At 45.2% G+C, this 21,994-nt stretch overlaps 2 protein-coding genes across 2 annotated transcripts; one reads left to right on the top strand and one right to left on the bottom strand.

Annotated features, from left to right (window-relative positions):
- Window positions 1-4,231: 4,231 nt before the first annotated feature.
- Window positions 4,232-5,784, bottom strand: LOC133904231 (uncharacterized). Its single transcript, XM_062345693.1, has 4 exons — window positions 5,633-5,784; window positions 5,002-5,560; window positions 4,588-4,929; window positions 4,232-4,333 (listed from the first exon to the last, which is right to left on the bottom strand). Exons 1-4 carry the CDS (start codon window positions 5,782-5,784, stop codon window positions 4,232-4,234), a joined length of 1,155 nt encoding a protein of 384 aa, XP_062201677.1.
- A 4,225-nt stretch (window positions 5,785-10,009) lies between these two features.
- On the top strand, window positions 10,010-21,168 carry LOC133904854 (uncharacterized). Its single transcript, XM_062346470.1, has 10 exons — window positions 10,010-10,139; window positions 17,010-17,170; window positions 17,518-17,649; window positions 17,742-17,792; window positions 18,064-18,160; window positions 18,892-18,938; window positions 19,111-19,327; window positions 19,799-19,928; window positions 20,023-20,065; window positions 20,942-21,168. The coding sequence occupies exons 1-10, from the start codon at window positions 10,073-10,075 to the stop codon at window positions 21,014-21,016; spliced, it is 1,020 nt and encodes a 339-aa protein (XP_062202454.1). The 5' UTR covers window positions 10,010-10,072; the 3' UTR covers window positions 21,017-21,168.
- The last annotated feature ends 826 nt before the right edge of the window (window positions 21,169-21,994 follow it).

The raw sequence follows: 21,994 nt of genomic DNA, 5'->3' as shown, positions 1-21,994 counted from the left end.
CAGCCATGCTGAACGTGATCGAAGTATCCGACCACCTTAGGGGCCTTGCGGCCTCCTCGCTCGGGGTTGCCGAGCATACCTCGCGTCGCATGACCTTGATGCCACGGCGCGAGGAAGGCGTATATGCGCCCCCGTCGATGAAGGCGACGGTGTGCTCGGGCTCCTGGAAGCCGAGCTCGGCGTTGTCGGGGGCGACCTCAGTATCGCCTCCTCCACGGGACTCGTCGCGCTCCCTCTGGCGCTGCTCCACGAGTCCTTTGACCGTACGACACTCCGTGAGGTCGTGCCATCTGGTCTGGTGTATGAGACACCATTTACCTGGCTCGGGCCCCGCGGGAGCGGGGGCCCTTGCTGGAGCGGGAGCTCGGCCAGGGGCCGGGGCTCTCGCTGGAGCTGGTGCCCTTGCTGGAGCCGGGGCCCTCGTAGGCACGGAGGCCCGAGGAGGAGCCCGAGCAGGGGCCCTGACGGGGCGTCGATCGACATCCGGCCGGCGCCCTTGCCGGTGATCGGGCTCTTGCGGCACCCTGTGAGCGGGGACCTGGGTTGGCTCAATGGGAGCGGCCTCGCGCTTCCTTCTTTTCTTCTTTTCCCGCTTGTCGGAGCGGGAAGAACTTGGCTGGTCGGAGGCGGGGCGAGGAGCATGCCACGCCCTGGCCTCCGCAGCCTTGGCGCACTTATCGGCCAGTGCGAAGAGTTCCGCAGTGGTCTCGATCTTGTGCGTACCTAGCTTTTCGAGCATCCGCTCATCGTGGACGCCCTGCCGGAAAGCAACAATAACAGCATGGGGGGCCACTCGTGGAATGGTGTTACGAACCTGGCTGAAACGCTGTATAAAGCGCCGTAGCGTCTCCCCTTCCTGCTGTTGGACGGCGTGAAGGTCGCACTCCAAACCGGGACGCGTAAACGTGCCCTGAAAGTTGGCCACGAACTGGTGGCACAGGTCATCCCAGGAGCCGATAGACCCTGGGGGTAAGTTCATAAGCCAAGAGCGGGCGGAGCCCCTCAGGGCAACATGAAAGTAGTTTGCCATCACCTTTTCGCTGCCTCCGGCCGCTTGGACGGCCGTTGTGTAGATCTGGAGGAACTCGACGGGGTCGATGGACCCGTCGTACTTCTCCGGCAGCTCGGGGCGGAACTTGGAAGGCCACCTGACCCGACGGAGCTCGGCAGTGAAGGCACGGCAACCGGTGCCGTACCCTGCAGCACGAGCGGGGGTCCTCGGTGGCGAGTGGCGGCGAGCCGGGGATCCCCGGTGGCCTTGGGCCGGGAGAGAGGAAGCCTGGTCCTCTGCCCCGACCCCCTGCCGGGTCTCCCGCTGACGCTCGAGAGTAACTCGGGCATCCTCGTGGCCCCTCCGCTCGTCAAGGCGCAGACGAAGGTCCCGGGCTTCAGACACGACCAGGGGGACGGCACTCCGCCTGGAGACCCCTCGGCCCGTGCGGGCGTTGCCCGTTGAGGAGCCGGCTCTGGCGGCACCATGCCGGGAAGTGGTGCGAGGACTCCTGGCCTACACCTGGCGACGAGCAGTGCCGACCAAAGCGACGACATCTTGTATCCACCGGCCTTCCGGAGTGTTCGGAGTGGCCTGAACGGGCGGGTGCCTAAGGAGAGCATGTGCTGCAAGCAGCGCGCTCCCTGGGCTGGCCTCGCTGAAAGCGAGCCCGCGTCGAGGTGGCACCCGACGCGGTCCAGAGGCGGACCTGGCGGCCGGGGTCCCGACCACCTGCTGGGGGTCGGAAAGTGCGTCGGCAGCGGCGGCGGCGGCCCTGATGGGCCCAGCGCCTTGATCCCCTTGAGCGGGAAAAACCGCGCACGTGGATGGTGGCTGTTGCTGGTACGCAGCAGCGACTGGGCCTCCTCTGGCGTCGGGCAGCGCCCCGTCACTGGAAGTGGAGCCGGAACGCTGGAGGCGATGCCCACCGGCCATCTTTTCCTGTGGGAAGAAAGCGAAACAAACAATCCAGGGATATTCCCCCTACCTGGCGCGCCAGCTGTCGGAGGATGAACTCCTGTCGCAGGGATCCCGAGAGACCCCTTTTTAGAGATTCGGCCGGGGGGATGATCCTGGATAAGCTTGTCTGGGAAATAAGCGGGAACGGAAATAAATGCAGTGGCTGGTGGGAGATGATCGCCCTAGTGCGAGAAAGATGGGTGCCCCGGGGTTTAGACAGGTTCGGGCCGCGCGGAGGCGTAACACCCTACTCCTGTGTGTGTGTTATATCTCTTCTTGAAGGGAATTCTTCAAGAATGTATCTATTACAGGGGTGAGCTACCTACAGAGAGCTTGAGGCTCTCGTGTTTAGCTTGGCTTTTGCTTGTTTGTGATGTTCTTCGCCTTTTTATCTGGGCTTCCTTGCCTTGTTCTCCTTGTTTTTCCGTCTGTCTACTGAGAGTGCCCTATCCTTTCCTTTTATAGGCGCGCCGACCTTGACTTATCCAGAATGGGAAAGAGGGGGCGCAAATACCAAGGTGCCACGGAGAAAGGCGTCATCATTCCGTCTTGGCGAAGTGACAGGGGCGGTGGAAAAATGCGGCGCGCATCCGACCACCCGCCACTGTGGATGCCCTCTGGCGCCATTAAGGGGGCCCACCGGGCAGCCTCAGAGGTGCCCGGTGCGCCCACCCTGTCTTGTTCTTCTGCCAGGGTAGGGTGGCAGGCGGAGCGCTTCGATTCTGGCAACGTTATCCCGAGGCATCCAAATGAAACGGGACGGGACCCGTGCATTTAATGGACCCACGCCCCCCTGCCAGTGCATGGCAGGGTCTGACACTGGGGCGTGGGCAGCTGAGAATGTCAGGATGTCAGGATGTCAGGCCGCGCGTGCCTATTAAATGCGGCATTGGGCCCTTGACTGGCTGGCACCCCGACGATGGGACCCTTCGAGTCGTCGGACGATCTTGCGCGAACCTTCGCCTTCCCGGTATTTGGACTCTGCGGATCATCGGGGAACCGGGGTGCTCGGGAACCTAGAGGCTACGGCCCCGAGCACCTTCCCCCGGGACTTAGTTTCTTCTTCTCCTGCAGGGTGGACCCCGCGGGATGGTGACATGTGGCGGACGGCCGGTCCGGTCTTGGGACTCAGGGACCCCTGGTTCCTAATACACCGACAGCGTGAATTGAGGCACCATCCGAAGTGGCAGTCCGAGGCGTCGAGGAAGAAGCAAAAGACGTCCAGCGCAGCAGAAGATGGCAGCCCGTCATCGACTCAGAACATGCAACCATCACAGGCTGCGGGAGTTCCACAAGAAACAGGTAGCGAAGGCACAGTACGAGCTAAGAGGCCTGTTGGCCGGAGCCGGTCCAAGGAATTAGGGCGCGGTTCGACGTCTTCCAACTCGCCGTCGGCACCAATGAAGGAAGTATTCGACAGGCAATTTAGTATGAAGGAAAAGTTCGAGAAGGAAAGGGCCGAGAGGTTCGCGGAGATGATGTATGTAGAGTGGCAACGCCTTCGCCTCGAGGAGGAGCGAATGCAACTAGAGAAGGTGAAGGAGGAGATGAGGATAATGAACATGGATTTATCGCAAATGGACGATGACCAAAAAGAGTATTACAAAAGTCTTCGTCAAAGTATCATTGCTGCTAGGCGCGCCTCATCGGGTTCTACTTTCTGAAATTTCAGGTTGTGAGCTAAACAATGTTTTTTCCTTCGGACTAATATGCCTTCCTTCGAGTATATGCTATTGTCAGACTTCTAAGGTTTTGACATGTAAGAGTCCAGTTTAAGACATGTGTTCTGAACTTATATGCAGTTTGTGTTCTGAAATATGAGGTTGAAAACTGATATTCTGTTGTCGTTCATTATGTGACCTGAATTTTCGGGCTATATGGTCTCCGTTTGGTCTGAATTTTTCAGGATCTGTTGTCATATTTGAGCTTCTGTTCTGAATTATGAAGTTGAGGTCTGCAATTGCAGCTTGTGTTCTGATATTTCAGATTGAAAACTGATATTCTGTTGTCGTCCATTATGTGATCTGAATTTTCGGGCTATATGGTCTCCGTTTGGTCTGAAATTTTCAGGATGTGCTGACAAATTTGAGCTTCTGTTCTGAATGATGAAGTTGTGGTCTGCCATTGCAGCTTGCTGTCTGAAATTTCAGGAAGTGGTCTCAAGTTGTCAGCTTGCGGTCTGAAATTAGAAGGCTCTATTGTCAAATGTCAGGTGTTGTTCTGAAATATCAGGTTTTCAACTCACGTTTCAGCGTGTGTGCTGCAAGGTCTTATCAAATTTCACGTTGTGGTGTCACATTTAAGCCTGTGGTCTGAAATTTCCAAAGATGTGGTCTCAAAGTTCAGATTGTGTCCTGAAATTTCAGATTGTGTTGTCAAATTCTGAATTTGCAGGATGACTAGCATACCAAACATAGTACATTGACAATCATGAACTACCACATTACAATGAAGATAATACGACACACTATCAGTACGAAGCACAGTACAATGCACTAAACGTGCAGCTCCATACCGATTACACAACGTAGGGAATGCGAAACATAGAGCATCCAATTACTACCATGACGCTAAAAGTCGCCTCCGTGTAACTGCCAAAGGTGTTCGACAAGGTCTTCCCGGAGATGAACATGTACCTGCTTGCATCGAATTGCATTGTACCGTTGGCTCAAGACCATCAATGGTGGCGTCACGTCGTGAGAAGCCTGCACGTCTTCACCTGCTCTCTCGTACACATAGTCCACATCGTCGTCTTCGCGCTCGTCTTCAATAATCATGTTGTGCATGATTATGCATGCGGTCATGATGGCGGACAAGGTTTCCTCGTCCCACAACCGTGTTGCCCCTCGAACAATGGGAAACCGCGACTGAAGTACTCCGAAGGCGCGCTCCACGTCCTTGCGAGCCGCCGCTTGTTGCACGACAAAGTGTTGCCGCTTGCGGCCGACAGGAGACGGAATGGGTTTCACAAACGTGGCCTATTCCGGATAAATTCCGTCAGCAAGGTAGTAACCCATTGTGTAGTCGTGATCATTGATTGTGTAATTAACCTTCGGTGCCTGTCCGGCGGCTAAGTCATCGAGGAGATGTGATCGGTGGAGGACATTGATGTCGTTTAGCGAACCAGGCATGCCGAAAAATGCATGCCAGATCCACAGGTCCTGCGATGCTACCGCCTCAAGAATGATAGTTGGAGCGTTAACATGCCCCGTGTAAGACCCTGCCCACGCCGTAGGGCAGTTCTTCCACCTCCAATGCATACAATCAACGCTTCCTAACATATCGGGGAAGCTTCTGCGCGAGTTGATGGCGAGCAACCTCGCAGTGTCCTCCTCATTAGGAGAACGAAGGTACTCATCGCCGAATGCCTGCACAACAGCATTGACGAAACGTCGCATACTCTCAATGATGGTGCTCTCACCAAGACGAAGGCACTCATCGAGAGAATCAGCCGGCGCATCGTATGCTAGCATACGAAATGCCGCAGTCACTTTTTGCAATGCCGATAGCCCAAGCTCTCCAGCTGCGTTTCTCCGCTGCACGAACCAGGGGTCCTTCTCTTCAACAGCTGCAACTATCTTCATAAACAGGTTGCGTTTCATCCGGAACCTGCAACAACGCACATGATTACGAACAACACACCCATTTTTTAAACATTAACACCTGCGAATGTAACAATACCTGCGTCGGAATATGTAGTCGGGGTACACGGGAGGATCGGCAAAGTAGTCGTTGAACAACCTCATATGGCCCTCGTGCCGGTACCGGTTGATACGCTTTCGACCTGGGACTGAGCCCCCCCCCCCACATGGTCGCCTCTCTGATTCCTCCATGTCGGCTTACCAAGCTCTCATACCCTCCATGAACAAATCATCTTCTTCATCGGACGAGTCGTTGGACGGGAAACACAACTCCCTCAAGTATTCCTTCCAAGCTTGCCGAGGATCCATTTAGCTACCTTGCATTTGCAACCATCCTCCTGCCTCCTTCTTATAGTGCCTCGAACAATCTTCTAGGGGAAACAAGCACCCTTCCTTCCACGAGAAGCCACTACTCCAAAACCTTCGTCTGCAAGCCACGTTGTCTTCTGCAACAAGCCCGACAAAATATCATACCTAATTTTACGAATTATAAAACCTAATGAATGTCAGCACAAATTTTCGACGTACCATTTATTTGCATAACATGGACCCCGAAAATTAAAAAAAAAATCCTGCAACGGCGGTTATGGCGGTTACCAACAAAACATTAAAAAACATGAAAGAGAAAATAGAGGTCCAGATATAAGGGTTCTGCTGAAGATGAATGGAATGAGGAAGGCTATAATAGTGATAGGGGATGCTGTAATAGTGTTTTTGAGGATGAAAATTTAGAGTATCTGCTGGAGTTAGCCTAAACGAAAGGAGTTTTTCTGATTTTTAGTGTACTAATAACCTAAAAATTTATCATAAAAATCAATAGCAAAAAATCATGAGCCAAAAAACTGAAAGCTAGCTTTTCAACCCAAAAACTAAAAGCATCAGCTCAACCAAACAGACCCCCAACCAGGTTAAAAAAGCCTCTTTTTTTTCATCCCATAAGCCATACCTAAAAATATATACTGATAATCAAATTACTTCTCTTATATCTTATAGACTAACTATATACACATAACCAAACGAACCCTAACTCACTAGCTTGCTCTCAAGGGCAAGCATTTTCCATTTTCTGCTGACACACGTGTTCCTTTCAGGGACAAAGCACCGAAACATTTTTGCAAATTTTTTTTAACCAAACCAATTGAACAAAAATTTGCATTGAAATTTTTTCAGAAAAAAATTGGCCAATTTGTTTTAAAAAATCACCGAACGTTTTTTTACAAAAAAAAAAGTCTGCAGAGAGCTTTTCACAAAAATCTTGCCGAAAACTTTTCACAAAAAATCACCAAAAAGTTTTTCACAAAATTCTGATAAAACGAAAAGAGAGCAGAAAGAGAGAAAATGTGATTGAGGAAACCTAAAACAATTGCAGAAATTTCTCAGAAATAAAATGGCCCAAAAAAGTTTTGCTTAAAAAAAAAGGAAGAGAGAGCAATTGACACATAGATGGCGGCGAGGTGCTGCCCTCACCGGCCACCGATGGTAAGTTACAAATGAGTTTCCGTGCTACTTATGAGAAGATAAAGTTTGTACCACACAAGGATCTTCTATGGATTGATTTGCGCATGCATATCTTTACGATTCTCTGGGGATATGAACTTTAATTGGCTAATTTATGATTGGTTCGGTTTTAAATTAAATATAACTAAGAAAGAGGCAAAAAGGACAAAAAGCGAAATCTTATTTTATCGGATGTCACCGAAGAGACAAAAGCGAAATCTTATCAGTGGCGCGAAGCTGTAGGCGGGAAAATGGAGCCCAATACACTGGGCCTGAATTGGGCTTTTAGTTGATCACACCAGAATTTTTTTTATATTTTTTTCTTTAATAATTTCAAGAATACACATCTGTTTAAAAAAACTCATATCTAACCTATCGTCGTCCGTTCAACGGGCGAGATGTTATGGACCTAGACTTCTGCAGCTTTTATGCGATTTAATTAATCGGAGAGAGATAGATCTCGCCCGTTCACTGGGCGAGATGAAGTTCTCATTCGCTGAACGGGCGAGACCTTGATCTTGCCCATTCAGCAGGCGACATCTTGTACTCGCCCACTGAATGAGCGATATGTGCATATATATAGGAAATTTTATTTGTAATCTCTACATATGTGCATATAAATTTGTTTAGACGAAAATTTGAAAAGTAGTGCAACTTCCAAAAGATCCGCTGGGAATATCTGGACGATAAGTCTCCATCTTTTCCACCAACCCAGTAGATATTGTCTTGCACCCGGCAGTCTGTCTTTCCATAATGCATGCTTCGCTTAGCGATGGAGTACTACATGTCATTGTAATGTGTCGTAGATTGTGTGCGAGTAGGGTACAAGTCGATGCATATTGCCTTACGTACTGTAGCCACAGACAGGCAATAAATTGCTTATGATGACCCTTGTATATGATGTACTTTAATTTCTTCAATAAAATGTCTGAAATTTATCACTCTGTAATCACGTTATTTCTAATCCCACTGATTTCATAGGATTCTCTGTCTTCCATACAGAGGCACTAATAACTCGTTGCTGAACTTTTACAAAATGAAGTGACCACACCAAATATCATCTTTCACAGAAAATCTCTATCTACCATCAATGCCACAACTTTTTCAGCTTTCACAAGAAATCATATGCTCCAGCCCCCTGCTAAGTCCATATACCCAGTCCGTGCACCAGCCCTCAGCCACTATAAATAACCCCACCCCCATCCATGTGTACATCACTCCTTCCTCAACTCTCGCAACAGCAGTGTTTTTTTCAGCTCCACCAAGCCCACCTAAAAAACATTGGGAGATTTCTATCTCCCAGGGGGTCCAACCGTCGATGTGCTTCTATGGAGACCCTTGTAGGCTTCGTGAGTCTCAGAATATCTCCTACACATATGTGTGCCAACTATCAGTACGACAATCCTTGACCCTGACCGTACGAGTACCCACTGGTAGAGCGGCATAGATCACTCATGTGGCACTTTCCATTTGATTTAATGCAATGTCTTACTAATCTCTCATCTTCTTTTGTTTGTCGAGTCGCTTCCATCTATCTGTGACTTTATGGAATGGCTAGACATAGAGCAAGATAAGCATCAGAAACGGTGGGTCGATATGAGCATGTGCTGGAGGAGGGAAGTATACGAACGCCGGGAGTACGAGCAACAGTAGGAGGAACTCCGGCTAAAACATCGGGAGGAGGAGCGCATGAGATAGGCAGTGGCGGAGAGCGCTAAGGCTGAAGCACGCGAAGCAGAGAGGGAAAGGAAACGGGAGAGAGCTCGTCGGGCTAAGGAGCAGGACCTCGATGCCCTGAGAAAGGGAAAATATCATAGATGCACTCAGTAGAGAGCATCTATTGTAATCGGCTTATTTTCATTCCCTAAGGCATGTTAGGTATAGTAGCAGCACGTTATTAGGTTAGTCTTCAGGCGTACCGTACATGCCAATATTTGTTGTCGTGATAAACTCCATGTCCCATAAAATATTTGTCAATGTATGTTACCTCCGTGCCGGGTTCTATACTAAATATGCACTATTTTTCAAATTTTCGTCTAAACAAATTTATATGCACATACATAGAGATTACAAATAAAATTTCCTATATATATGCACATATCGCTCATTTAGTGGGCAAGTACAAGATGTCGCCCGCTGAATGGGCGAGATCAAGGTCTCGCCCATTCAGTGAGCGAGAACTTCATCTCGCTCAGTGAACGGGCGAGATCTACATCTCTCTGATTAATTAAATCGCATAAAAGCCGCAGACGCCTGGACTCACAACATCTCACCCGTTCAACGGGCGACGGTAGATTAGATATAGGTTTTTTAAACAGACGTGAATTCTTGAAATTATTAAAAAATATATATATATATATATATATATATATAGGAAAACTAGTATGTACTCTTGGGTGTATGTACTCCCACCTCTCATATACCACTTTTACACATGAGTTATACTTCTTTATCACTTTAAATATACTTCATTAGTAATTATAAGATACTACAATACAAATCCCACGAAATTTTTTATGAAATTCCATGATTTTTATCTTAATTTGCGTATATACTTCTTTTATGTATAAAAAAGAGTATATAGCAAAAATGAAAGGCTAACATTGAATTTTTTTTCATACAACTCATATTGGAGTATCTTAGAATTAGTATTAGAGTATACTAAAAATGATAAAAGAGTATAAAGTGTTTGTTTAGGTGGTATATTGCATGTGGGAGTACATACTCCTAGGAGTATAGAATAGGTGTCATATATATATATATATATATATATATATATATAAATTCATCACACCAAGGCCCATCTCGCAAACTGGGGCCCATCCGAGACCCAAGCCCAGACGCGGAGCAGTAGCAACCGCCGTCGCAGCACCGGCGCGGCTAGGTACTAGAGCAAGCCTAGGCGTAGGACGGTCCCCTCCCGCCCCCTCCCCCCTTTCCTCTCCTGTCCCCTCCCCCGGCGAGCGAGCGGGAGGGGATCGCGATGGCCTCCCACCATTCCGAGCCCCCCGACCCCGTCGCTTTCGGCGCCGACGGCGACGCCCCCTCAGGTACCGCGCCTGTCCCTCTCGAGCCTCCCGGTGCTCTGGCTCCCCAAGTGCTGCTCCGCTCGCGACGTAGATAGTGGGGTTTCCGGTGACCGCGATCCTGTTGCTCCGGTGCCCCGTTTCGGTTGGGGGCGCCTCGGATTCGCGCTCAGAGCGCTGATGCTGTGCGGCACGAGCTCGTGCATGTGTCTATGTGTATCTGCGGGGCGCGCTGACAGACCTCAGGAATTCAGAGAAAACACGAAGTCTAAACTAGAGTGGAGTTTAAGACAAGATACAGTGGAATCAAGAAGAAATCCAATCTGCACATGATCCAAGGAATAGAACTACACTAAGCTATGGATATTTTTTAGTTCTTCATTAACTTCTCCACAGCAACAACCAGTTCAATTATAGCTTACAGCTCACGCAGCCCTAAGGCGTCAAAGTAAACAAGAAACATGAGAAATGTCTTTCAGAGGTGAAAACGTAAAACTCCTGTAGCTGTCCGATTCTAGGCAGTCTTCAGAACGAACCCTTGGATGCAAGCCACTTGATTTGAACCAGTACCACCACCAGCAGGCCTCCTGCAGCCCAACTCCGAATCTCTGAACTTTTCTGAGACTGAATTCTCAGGTCTTGACAGCGCCTCCTCATTAGCAAGCAGCTCGTCCTCAAGGTGCAAAATTAGGAAAAACTTTGCGCATGAATGGAACATCTTCCCAAGTAGTATCTTCAGGTGAAAGATTAAGCCACTGAATCAGCCATTGTGCAACAGGCTCACCCCTCCTTGGAACCACCCTTCGGTCTAAGATTGTAATTGGTTCAGTTTTCAGCTTTCCATCCTCTCTTACCAGTGACACTCCAGGCATTGGAATTGCTTTTCCCCCACATGCTTCTTCAGTTGATTGACGTGGAACACAGGGTGTATGGCTGCCTCTTCTGGTAATAACAGTTTGTATGCCACCTGACCAATCTTCTCTAGCACCCTGGAAGGGCCATAGAACTTTGATCTGAGCTTCAGTGGCCCTTTGAGCCCTAAAGCATTATGTCTATAAGGTTGAATCTTCAAATAGACCATATCTCCCACTTCGAATGTCCTCTCACTTCTTCTCTTATCAACATACTTTTTCATTCTTTCTTGTGCTTCCAGCAAATTTTCTTTGAGTTTTCTCAACATGTCTTCCTTTTGAGTGATTGTTACTTTGGCCTTCTCAGTGACATTGCAGGGAATCGAAAATTCTCCAATTTGTGGAGGGGGATAGCCATACAAAGCTTGGAATGGGCTGACCTTTAGTGAGGTATGGTAGGAGGTGCTGTACCACCATTCTGCTGTAGACAGCCAAGAATACCACTCCTTAGGTTCCATGAACACCATGCTTCTGAGATATGCTTCTACTCATTGATTGACTCTCTCTGTCTAGCCATCAGTTTGTGGATGATGACATATCCTGAACCTCAGATCAACCTTCAAGCTTTTGAAAATCTCCTGAAACAACCTGCTTGTGAAGATGCTATCTCTATCACTGACAATGGAGAGTGACACTCCATGCAGTTTGAACACATGATCCATGAAGAGCTGGACAACATGTTGGAATGTGTAGGGATGTGCTAGAGCCATGAAATGGGCATATTTTGTTAGCCTATCCACAACAACAAAGATTACATCATTCCCTCTTGATTTAGGCAAACCCTCAATGCATGCTCAAATGTGCCCAGGCCAGGTCTGGAATTTCCAAAGGATTCAGTAGCCCTGGTATGTTTATGTGTTCAGATTTTGTGACTTGGCAGACAGGACATTCAATGATGAACTTCTCCACTTGAGCTTTCAGCCTTGGCCAGTAAAATACTTTCTTGAGTCGGTGATATGTCACCCTCATTCCAGAGTGTCCACCCACAGCTGAGGCATGAAAGTTGTGGAGAATCCTTTCTCTCAATTCAGTAGATTCTCCAACATACATTCTTCTATTATATTTAATGACACCATCTTCGACTACAATCCCTTCACCTTGGACTGATCCTAGTCTATCAGATTCCAATATTTTCAGACATTGGGGGTCTGTCTCATAACTGAGCTTAACATCATTTACGCACTCAGGTTTGAGTACTGTGATGGCTTGACATGAAACCCCTCTTCTTGATAGGGCATCAGCCACTAGGTTCTCTTTTCCCTTCTTGTACTCCACTGTATAGTCAAATTCCAGCAGTTTTAGTAGGAGTTTGTGCTGTATTCCATCCATAAGTTTTTGTGTGGTTATGTATTTCAAACTTTGCTGATCAGTTTTGATAACCACCTTGCTCCCTAGCAGATAGTGTCTCCATTTCTTAAGAGCCTCCAAGATTGCTAATGCTTCCTTGTCATACACAGACTGAGCAGCTGCCTTGGGTCCCAAAGTTTTGCTGAAATAAGTTATGGGCCTTCCTGACTGCATTGAAACAACCCTAATTCCAGAATGGCAGGCATCAGACTCCAACACAAAGGGCTGGCTGAAGTCTGGCAAAGCCAATACAGGACAAGTAGTCAGTTCTTTTCAGTAGTTCAAAAGCTTCTGTATGAGATGTGTCCCAAACAAAACTTCCTTTCTTCAAAAGATCAAATAAAGGCCTGTAGATCTGACCATAGTTCTTGACAAATCTCCTATAATAGCCTGTCAGTCTTAAAAATCCCTTCAATTGAGTTATGTTTTCAAGCTTAGGCCAATTGAGGATGTCAGATACTTTGATGGATTAGTAGCTACCCCACTTCCACTAATTATGTGGCCTAAATACTCCACTTGGTTAACAGAAAATACACATTTTCTTATCTTAGGAAACAGCTGGTTCTCTCTAAGAATTTCCAGGGTGCTCCTAACATGCTCTTGATGATTAGCTTCATTACTGTTATAAACTAGAATGTCATTAAAGAACACAAGAATAAACTTACCCAAGTGTGGAGCAAAGATAGTATTCATGAGAGTTTGAAATATTGCAGGAGCATTAGTTAATCTAAATGGCATGACTGTGTATTCATAATGCCCCAAGTGAGTTCTAAAAGCTGTTTTTGGTATATCCTCCACCATCATCCTGATTTGGTGATACCCTGACCAAAGGTCTAATTTGGTGAATGTTGTGGCTCCATGAAGAGCATCCAATATGTCTTCAATGACTAGCTTGGGAAATTTATTCTTGATGGTGAGTGAGTTCAATTCCTGGTAATCCACACAAAGCCTCCATGACCCATCCTTCTTTCGCACCATTACAGCTGGGGATGAATAAGGACTAATGCTAGGTCTTATCACCCTGGACTCAGTCAAAGCTTTAATCAATTCTTCCATACCTGCTCTTTTGTAATGAGGAACCCTATAGGGCCTTAGATTGGGAGGTTCAGACCCTGGCTAAAGGTGGATAGCATGGTCACAACTTCTTTTTGGAGGCATCCCCTTTGGCTCTTGAAACACATAAGCAAATTCTTGAATTGTGGACTTCAGTGTTTCAGGAACTCTAGTCTCTCTTTCCTCTGCGAAGATGTGCACCATGTTTATCCTGATGATGCAGCCCATTACTTCAGTCCTCAGCATTTTTTCCAATTTGTTGGGCTTCACCAGGTAGGTGCTCCTGGGAATTGTGTGATCACTGAACATTATCTGGTTTCCATCTTTGGTGATGATAAATTCCCTTGTCTGTAGATCTAGACTCACAGGACTATGGTCATATAACCAATCTGCACCCAGAATAACATCATATCCTTTGAGTTTTAGCAATTTGAAGGTACTGCTAAACCAAGTTCCCTGTACGCTGTATTTTAGTTCTTTGACTACAGTGTCCATCACCAATTCCCCTCCATCAGCCACAGTGACCTTTGTGTTGTCCACATGACTAAGATGGCAGTTACTCTTCACAGCAAATTCATGGTTCATGAATGTGTCAGTACTACCACTATCCACTAAAGCACATACTTTGATTCCCTTTACATATATGATCAATGAGAAAGTGAGAGGGCTAGAAGTTCCCCTTATCGCATGAGTGGACAACATCATGATTTGCTCCTGCTCCTCCTGCTGGAAGGTGGTGGTGCTGACTGGTACCTCAGTGGGTTCTGGGGGCTGTTACAAAAGGTTGTTGGGTATTCAGTTCTCCCTCTTCCTCATCAACCTCTTCCCCAGACTTCTCCATTAGAAGAGCATGTAACCTCTTCTTAACTTTGCAGTTCTGCTGAGGACTCCTAGGCTCTTGACAAAATCAACAGGTCTTTCTGTCCCTTTCCACTCTGCTAGGCTTGTCATTTGAATTTCCTTCCTTGGGTGGATAGTTCTTGTTTGAGTTCAGGATTGGAGGATTTGGCTTTGTACTCACCATGGGTTTCTTGAATTGGTTGGGCATCTCTAAATGCTTTGCATACCAATAAGCCTCAAGTAGATTGTTTGGCTGATGACATGTCACTTGATGTTGAATATGATTTTTTAGGCCACCTATGAAACAGCTCAAAAAGAAAGACTCTTGCATGTATGGGTGTTTTCTCTTCAATAGTGCCATACATTCCTCAAATTTATCTATGTATTGTGGGACAGACCCATACTGCTGCAAGTTCTGAAATTTTGAGACAGCTTCATGAATTCCAAGAGGAGAGAACCTGTCTTGCATCATTCTACTTAATTGCTCCCAGGTGATCATATACCATGGCACCCCCAAGCTAACAAACCAATTCTCAGCTCTGTCAATGATGTGAGCGGTGGCAAGGTTCACCCATTGACTGTAGGGAGTTCCAGTAATATCAAAAAAATCTCTCACACTGTCTGATCCAGCTGCCAGGGTTCTCAACCAAATGGGGGTATCTCCAGACGTGGCCCTTTTATCACCGCCTCTACATAGATTGGATTCCGAGCTTGTGCTGCATCTCCTTGATTTCATTGGAATCCTATTATCTGAACTCCAGAATATTGCCCCTCTCTATTAATAAATTCTGGTCCCCCTGCCATACAACTTCCTAATCCATATGGATTGTATCTGGGTAAACAAGCATGTCTAGGATCCCTCAAAGGAGCTACAGTGGGTAAAACAGATGCACTGTATATTGGCAAATCCACTGGGCATGACAATTACACAAGTCCACCCATCTGACCACTAGAAGACTCCCCCATTCCCTGACTAATCTGAACATTAACAGCAGTAGTTGAGTTTAAGGTTAGAGTGTTGTTACCATCCACTGGAGGAATCAGCTGTGAGCTGGTAGTTGATGCTTCACCCCTCACATCTGAGTCAGTAGGTCGATCTGATGGCCTAGCAAGCCCCATGAGTAACAGCCTTTTGATTTCCGCCATCTCTGACTTTAGCTCTTTCAGATCCGTCAAATCCTTCTTCATCTCATCGATCTCAGCCTGCAGAAATTCTTCTCCCGTGGTGCTCATCTCTGATGGAACAATCTGTTGTCTTGTCCTAACCATGCACCTGCACCCCAAGGCAGCTTGGATTTCTCCTCACCGTAAGCCTTGGAATGATTGTCTACCGCCGCCTAAACTCGGAGATCGGTCGAGGAATTTTACGCTCGGACCTGCCGAACAACCCAAACCTGAATCCGAGTTCCCACCGTCACCACCGCAGCAAGAACCAGCCTTGGCTCCAGGAATTTTACGTGTGAACAATTGCCACGCAACCCTCGCCTCGATTGGATCTCCTGCAAGCTTGTTCGCCGAGGAGCTCTACGGTTCTGATTTCCTGTTGACAGACCTCAGGAATTCAGAGAAAACACGAAGTCTGAACTAGAGTGGAGTTTAAGGCTAGATACAGTGGAATCAAGAAGAAATTCAATCTGCACATGACCCGAGGAATAGAACTACACTAAGCTAGGGATAATATTTAGTTCTTCATTAACTTCTCCACAACAACAACCAGTTCAATTATAGCTTACAGCTCACGCAGCCCTAAGGTGCCAAATGGAATACGAAAATGTAAACAGGAAACATGAGAAATGTCTTTCAGAGGTGAAAATGTAAAACTACTGTAGCCGTCCGATTCTAGGCAGTCTTCAGAATGAACCCTTGGATGCAAGTCACTTGATTTGAACCGGTACCGCCACCAGCAGGCCTCCTGCAACCCAACTCTGAAACTCTGAACTTTTCTGAGACTGAATTCTCAGGTCTTGACACACGCGCCCGCGTTGGTGTGCGTTCCTCTTAGGGTTCTGGGAGTTCATTGACTCGTTGAATACCTGTGTTTTGTTTTCTACCCCGCTGTGTTGATTCGAGCCTTTTTTGTCGTGGTTTAGTCCCTAGGGTTTTAGGGCTGGTAATGTTGTGATGCAGATACTCCTCGCTTTGATTGCGCAGCTAGCTGTTCCATGCGGGTTGCTCTAGGGACCGGGGTTTTAGTGGAATTGCCGACGATTTTGCGTGTACTGTTGAAATGCCAATAGTTCTGTGAGTTTTGTATGCAAATAATTTGTAGAGATCCTAGTGCCTCGTCTTCTTATAATTTGTTCCCCAATCTGCTGCTGATAGGTGCTTGCTAATAGCCTTCATCAGCCCTCTGTTTGTTTGCATTGATGGTCAATTGGTGGTGTAGCTTCATTGTGTCTGAAATTCTGGAATGAGACGATTCTGATGATTCCAAGTAGCATGTACCTGATGCATTACTCTTTACTTAATAACTTGATAATGGGTTCATAATTTCTGATTATTCCAATCGCATGTACCTGATACATTTACTTAATAATAATTTGGTAGTGGAATTGGTCTCATCTAGCTAGCTATGTGTTTCTTGGGAGATTTTCACTCTTGGGGAATGGTTCTCTTGGTCAGAACTCGGAACTGTTTTTGTCAGTATCTTACTTCCCCTTGATTTGATGTCTCTTTTTGTAGCACATGTATCGATGAAGCAAACTTAGTTTGCTATGTTGTCACCATTTGAGTTCTATTGCAGATATTAACCCAGAATTGCCATCCCCACCCTATCATATTGTTACCAAACCTGGTCAACTCCCAGTTGAGTTTCTTGAACCCTCCGCTGACCAGAAGTTGGTAATTGGATTTGACTGCGAAGGTGTTGACCTCTGCCGCAATGGTGCTCTTTGTATCATGCAGGTGAGCTGAGAGCCTAAGATAAAGTTTAGGAGGCAGGGCATATTTGTGTTACAAACTTGTGTTTCAATATTATGACCTTGCAAACTGTATGCTTCAGCCATATATTATGTAAAGCCGTCCACTATCACATTATGTTTTATTTACTGTTCTTCCTAACTAGATTATCGTTACAATAATTCTGCTTGAAATGCTACCTTATTACCTTAAAGTGTGACACATTCGCATGTATATTTTCAACTAACTTCTTAAATATGCATGTATTCTGTCTTTTAGAGGCAATTTGATTGTTCAAATCTCTATCCTTTTATGCTAATGCAAAATGTTTTTGCTGGTTATCTTCATTTCAGCTTGCATTTCCTGATGCTGTTTACTTAGTTGATGCTATTGAGGGTGGAAAAGAACTCATTGAAGCTTGTAAACCCGCACTTGAGTCTGATCATATCACCAAAGTTATTCATGATTGTAAAAGAGACAGCGAGGTGCCTAACTACAAGTTTGTGAACTTTTAGCATTTCCTTATAACTTTTTTTTGCCTCGAATAACTTGTTTAGATTTTTATAATTTTTTGCAGGCTTTGTATTTTCAGTTTGGCATCAAATTGCATAATGTGATGGATACACAGGTGATCACCATATGTATTTACTCACTTATAGGAAAAGCATTCAGTAACTTTCATGAGAAAAATACTTTCCCTGTAGTACCCAAGTATTATAGTGTCCTCTTCTTTTGCAAAAAAATTAGGACTGAGCATTATCATTAATTAGAGAGACCATTTACTCTGCAAGCACTTATGTAACGTACCCTTTTATAGAGAGCTTTCTGTAGTACATGCTAAGGATATCGTGGTTATTCTTCGCATGATGCAAGACTTCAATTACAACTATTGTGTGCAGATTGCTTATTCTCTGATAGAAGACCAGGAAGGAAAAAAGAGAACATTTGATGATTACATATCTTTCGTCAGCCTCCTTGCTGATCCTCGGTATTGTGGTACTTACTATAATTCACTGATTCGAGCTGTCTGTTTTTTCTTGAATGATAGCAGACCATTTTACATATTTTCGTTGGTATATTTGCTGTCTGCAAAATTCACTTTATATTGTGAAATCTAGTCCTGAAGAAATACATTATAAATTTGAGCTGTGCCTAGTGCTTAACCTTGACCTATGTGCTTATGTCACATGTCATGACAACTCTTGGAAGTGTTTGTCCACAATTCTTGTTGACACGATTAGATAGTTTGTTTTTTTATGTAGGTGGACTTTATGCCATATTCATTCATTGTGTATATATGATTAGGATGCTAGCTATTTTTCATTTGTAAATATGACAAACTTAGATGATGCCTTCATTTGATTTTTTACTTTCGTAATCCATAAACTTGCAAATATGTTAAAAAAATCAGAATGTGCTTTCAATCCCATGTTAGTTGTATTGAGTGATGTGTCTGGGGATATGGGCTATTCTTGGGCTCGAGTAGCAGGTTAGCACGATAGAAGAACAATTCAGCAATATGAATCGGACACCCGAATCTGAGTCGGATTTTGACATCAGTGTCCATGTTCAGGTAACACTGGTTACTGTCAAACATCATATCAGTAAAACCTGCTTTTACACACTGTAGATGTTCAGTCAGTGTATGATGGAGTGCAGCTCATTATATTCTTTTTTTACTGTTTGATTGTCCGTATGATGTGATACTGTGGTATTGCTTTATGTAGGCATACCATATCCTGAAAAGGAAGAAGTCCGTACCCTTCTAAGGCAGGTTAGCGACCTGTGATGAAATTATTAAACTTTGAACATTATGGGTCTGAAGATATGAAATATTGTGTTTACTTTCTATGATAATGTCTGGCCGTATGATGTTATATATATATTTTTGATAATATACTTTCCTGAGGAATGCTGACAAATGATAGTAATTTGATGGATTTCAGGATCCTAACTTTTGGACAATTAGGCCCTTGTCTGATATGATGGTTCGAGCAGCCACAGATGATGTCCGCTTCCTTCTCAATATACATGAGAAAATGATGGAGAAGTTAAGCAAAGTATCTTTATGGCGTCTGGCAGTTCGCAGTGAACTATATTGTAGGTGCTTTTGCATAAATGACAACCAGTTTGCAGATTGGCCACCTCTTCCTCCTATCCCTGGTCAGTGCATCTATGATTTTTATACCCTTCTGTTCGAAATTAAGGAGCTTGTGTCATGCTAAAATCCAGTTTACTTGTTGCTTTGAGCCTTTCAGATAAATGTGAATATAATAACCGTGATTGTTATATGGGTTGACTGTAGGGCTGTCCAAAGCTGCTTACAGAACCTATATAAAAATTGTTTGTTGTGGTTAGCGAGGCACACTACAGCAAACAACCGTAGCAAAGTCAGCTTTGCATGGATTGGAAGAATTGGGTTTGAACAGCCCTAGTTGACAGTAGGCAGATAGTGTTGTGGAGTAACTTAAAACTTTGACAACCTTGCTTGGTCCTAAATATAAGATCTACTAACATGACATGGATGTGTTTGCATTGCTTTCTTTGATTCCTTGAACAAAGATATCAAACAAATTGATAGAACATTGTTGGCATTGCAGAGCATTTGTGCTGATTGATATTTGTGACCAACAGATGACATTGGAGCTGATGTTTATGTTCCTGAAGTGGATATCCTATCAGTCTTAGATGTGCCTCCTGGGAAAATGGGACGTGTTATTGGCAGAAAAGGATCGTCGATAATGGCTGTGAAAGAATCTTGCAAGTAAACATCTTAAGTCTGACTTTGTAAATATCCCATACTTTATGCTGTAAAATTTCATTGATCTTCTTTCTCCTTTTTTGGCTTCTATCTACAGCGTTGAAATCCATATCGGAGGTGCTAAGGGACCTCCAGACAGGGTAGGTTTCCCAGAGACTTTTTTTCTGCCAATAATATACTCATCAGTTACTATAGTCATGTTCGGCTGTGCTGAATTGCTGATCCAGCCTTCTTGCTAGAATAAATGAACTGCAATAGCTACAGTTCTGTAGAAACCAACAAGGGCCTTGTTTAGTAATAAACCATAAGATATTATTGTCAACGATAATCTCAGAACATTGTGCTGCTAACTCATTTCTGAATTCTGAATTGGAAATGGCTGGTACTATCACAAACATGTGACAGGATGGAGTCCCACCACACACATTGTTCTTAACAGGAAATAGTTTTAAATGATCTGTAGTTCTGCATCAATATTGCTGATTTTTTTAATTTTGTTTCACTCTATGGAGAATTGGGCTTCATTCTTTATCTTCACTGCCAGATTTCCTACAATGTCAGACTGTTATCTTAAGGTGATTACTTGAACAGATATATCTTAAGGTGATTACTTGAACAGATATATCTAACTTAAGCTGATCAGTACCACGGTAGGCTGTACTGGGCTAGGATTTGGATCCAAATGAAACTTTTATGTCCCATCACCACACTATGCAAGCCTATAAATGTCTTAATCATGACGTTTCAATTATTTCCAGCTGTATGCACCTGCATGGCGACACTTAGTTAGAAAACAATTGCTGATAGAGTGTTAATGTAGATAATGAAATCACACTAGGAGGTTCTTCCTAACTTACGAAAAGGATGGCACAAGAAAGGGGGTTACCTACACTACAGATACATTGAATAGTCGTCTGTTCTCTTCCGTTTATAAGCTCCTATCGTTCTGCAGCTACTGAACCAAATGAACATATTGTTAACTATACCGATCCTCATGTTATCTCTGTGCAATGTAGGTGTTCGTCATTGGACCAGTGAAGGAAGTCAGGAAGGCTGAGGCCATCCTCAGAGGCCGAATGCTGGAGTTTTAGGGATGCTCCCCTTTGTGACACAGGCTTGAACTGCTATATCTTTTGAAGTCAAAAGGAGATATACAAAAGTGTACGCTTTCCGTGTGTCTAATGGATCTCTGATCCTTGACATGAACCAAACAAAATAAAAGAGTTGAAGGCAACTTCCCATATGTCAGTGTTCTACATGCTCTGCTCTCTTTAGTCCTAACACCTCCATCATGTTAAAAATCTCTGGTCTGTGTCGGTTGACGCATCAGGATCCGGAAGCCTCTACATGTGCATTAAACATGGCGATGATCGCCCTAATTGAGGCGCATTGATTTGGGTCACCTGGTCCAGTTGCTTAAGCGGGTGACCACCAGAAAGAAGGATCTGGAATGGGTCCTACCACCACCGTTAGGTCCGTTGCGCAAGATTTAGTTCGGAGATCTCGCTTTGATTGCTGATGGCAACTTGGGAGCTGAGAACGAATTTGCTATGCTTTGCTTGGATGTCCGGCTAAAGCTCATTCAAGGGGGAGGCGAGGCGAGGCCACTGGATGCATCAACTAGATGCTGGCCAGAAATCAATTCGGACTTGGCAACAAACCGGATGGACCCGGCACGGCGATGGATACGTCGCAGGAGGACCACTTTTGTTTCACTGTTCCTTGTGTGATCGATGAACTATCACTTCTCACCACTGTTCCTCGTGTGTTTAGTCGTTTAATCAGCTCCCAGCTCTTCCTCCCTTTTCACCATCATCTTCTGATTTTTTTCTTATACCTTGGCTGTCTCCTCTAATGTTCGGTATAATCTTGTTTGGGTGCGGACTTTTGATATTTTGTCACAATACAAATTCAATACTAGTCGGATGTTTTCGAGCATCACACAATATCCAAATTCCACATAATCACAGCAGTAGTGTTTGGTTAGAGAGTGATGTGAGATACGATGATTTTATTCATGTATTAAGTATGTGATGATTTTATTTATATATATATGCTTGTTTGGTGGG

The sequence above is a fragment of the Phragmites australis genome, chromosome 2, assembly GCF_958298935.1.
Source record: "Phragmites australis chromosome 2, lpPhrAust1.1, whole genome shotgun sequence".
Classification (NCBI taxonomy): domain Eukaryota; kingdom Viridiplantae; phylum Streptophyta; class Magnoliopsida; order Poales; family Poaceae; genus Phragmites; species Phragmites australis.
This window is presented reverse-complemented; position numbering and strand designations above follow the sequence as displayed.

Bases quoted from the DNA above. Each gene is read 5' to 3' on its own strand.
- LOC133904231 (XM_062345693.1), bottom strand. From the start codon at position 5,784: ATGGAGGAATCAGAGAGGCGACCATGTGGGGGGGGGGGCTCAGTCCCA. The intron at 4,930-5,001 runs GTTAATTACACA...TATCCGGAATAG, and splicing joins CCGCCGGACAGGCACCGAAG to GCCACGTTTGTGAAACCCAT. The intron at 4,334-4,587 runs GTACATGTTCAT...CTGCAAATTCAG, and splicing joins ATGCAATTCGATGCAAGCAG to AATTTGACAACACAATCTGA.
- LOC133904854 (XM_062346470.1), top strand. From the start codon at position 10,073: ATGGCCTCCCACCATTCCGAGCCCCCCGACCCCGTCGCTTTCGGCGCC. The intron at 18,939-19,110 runs GTTAGCGACCTG...GATGGATTTCAG, and splicing joins TCCGTACCCTTCTAAGGCAG to GATCCTAACTTTTGGACAAT. The intron at 19,929-20,022 runs GTAAACATCTTA...TTCTATCTACAG, and splicing joins GCTGTGAAAGAATCTTGCAA to CGTTGAAATCCATATCGGAG.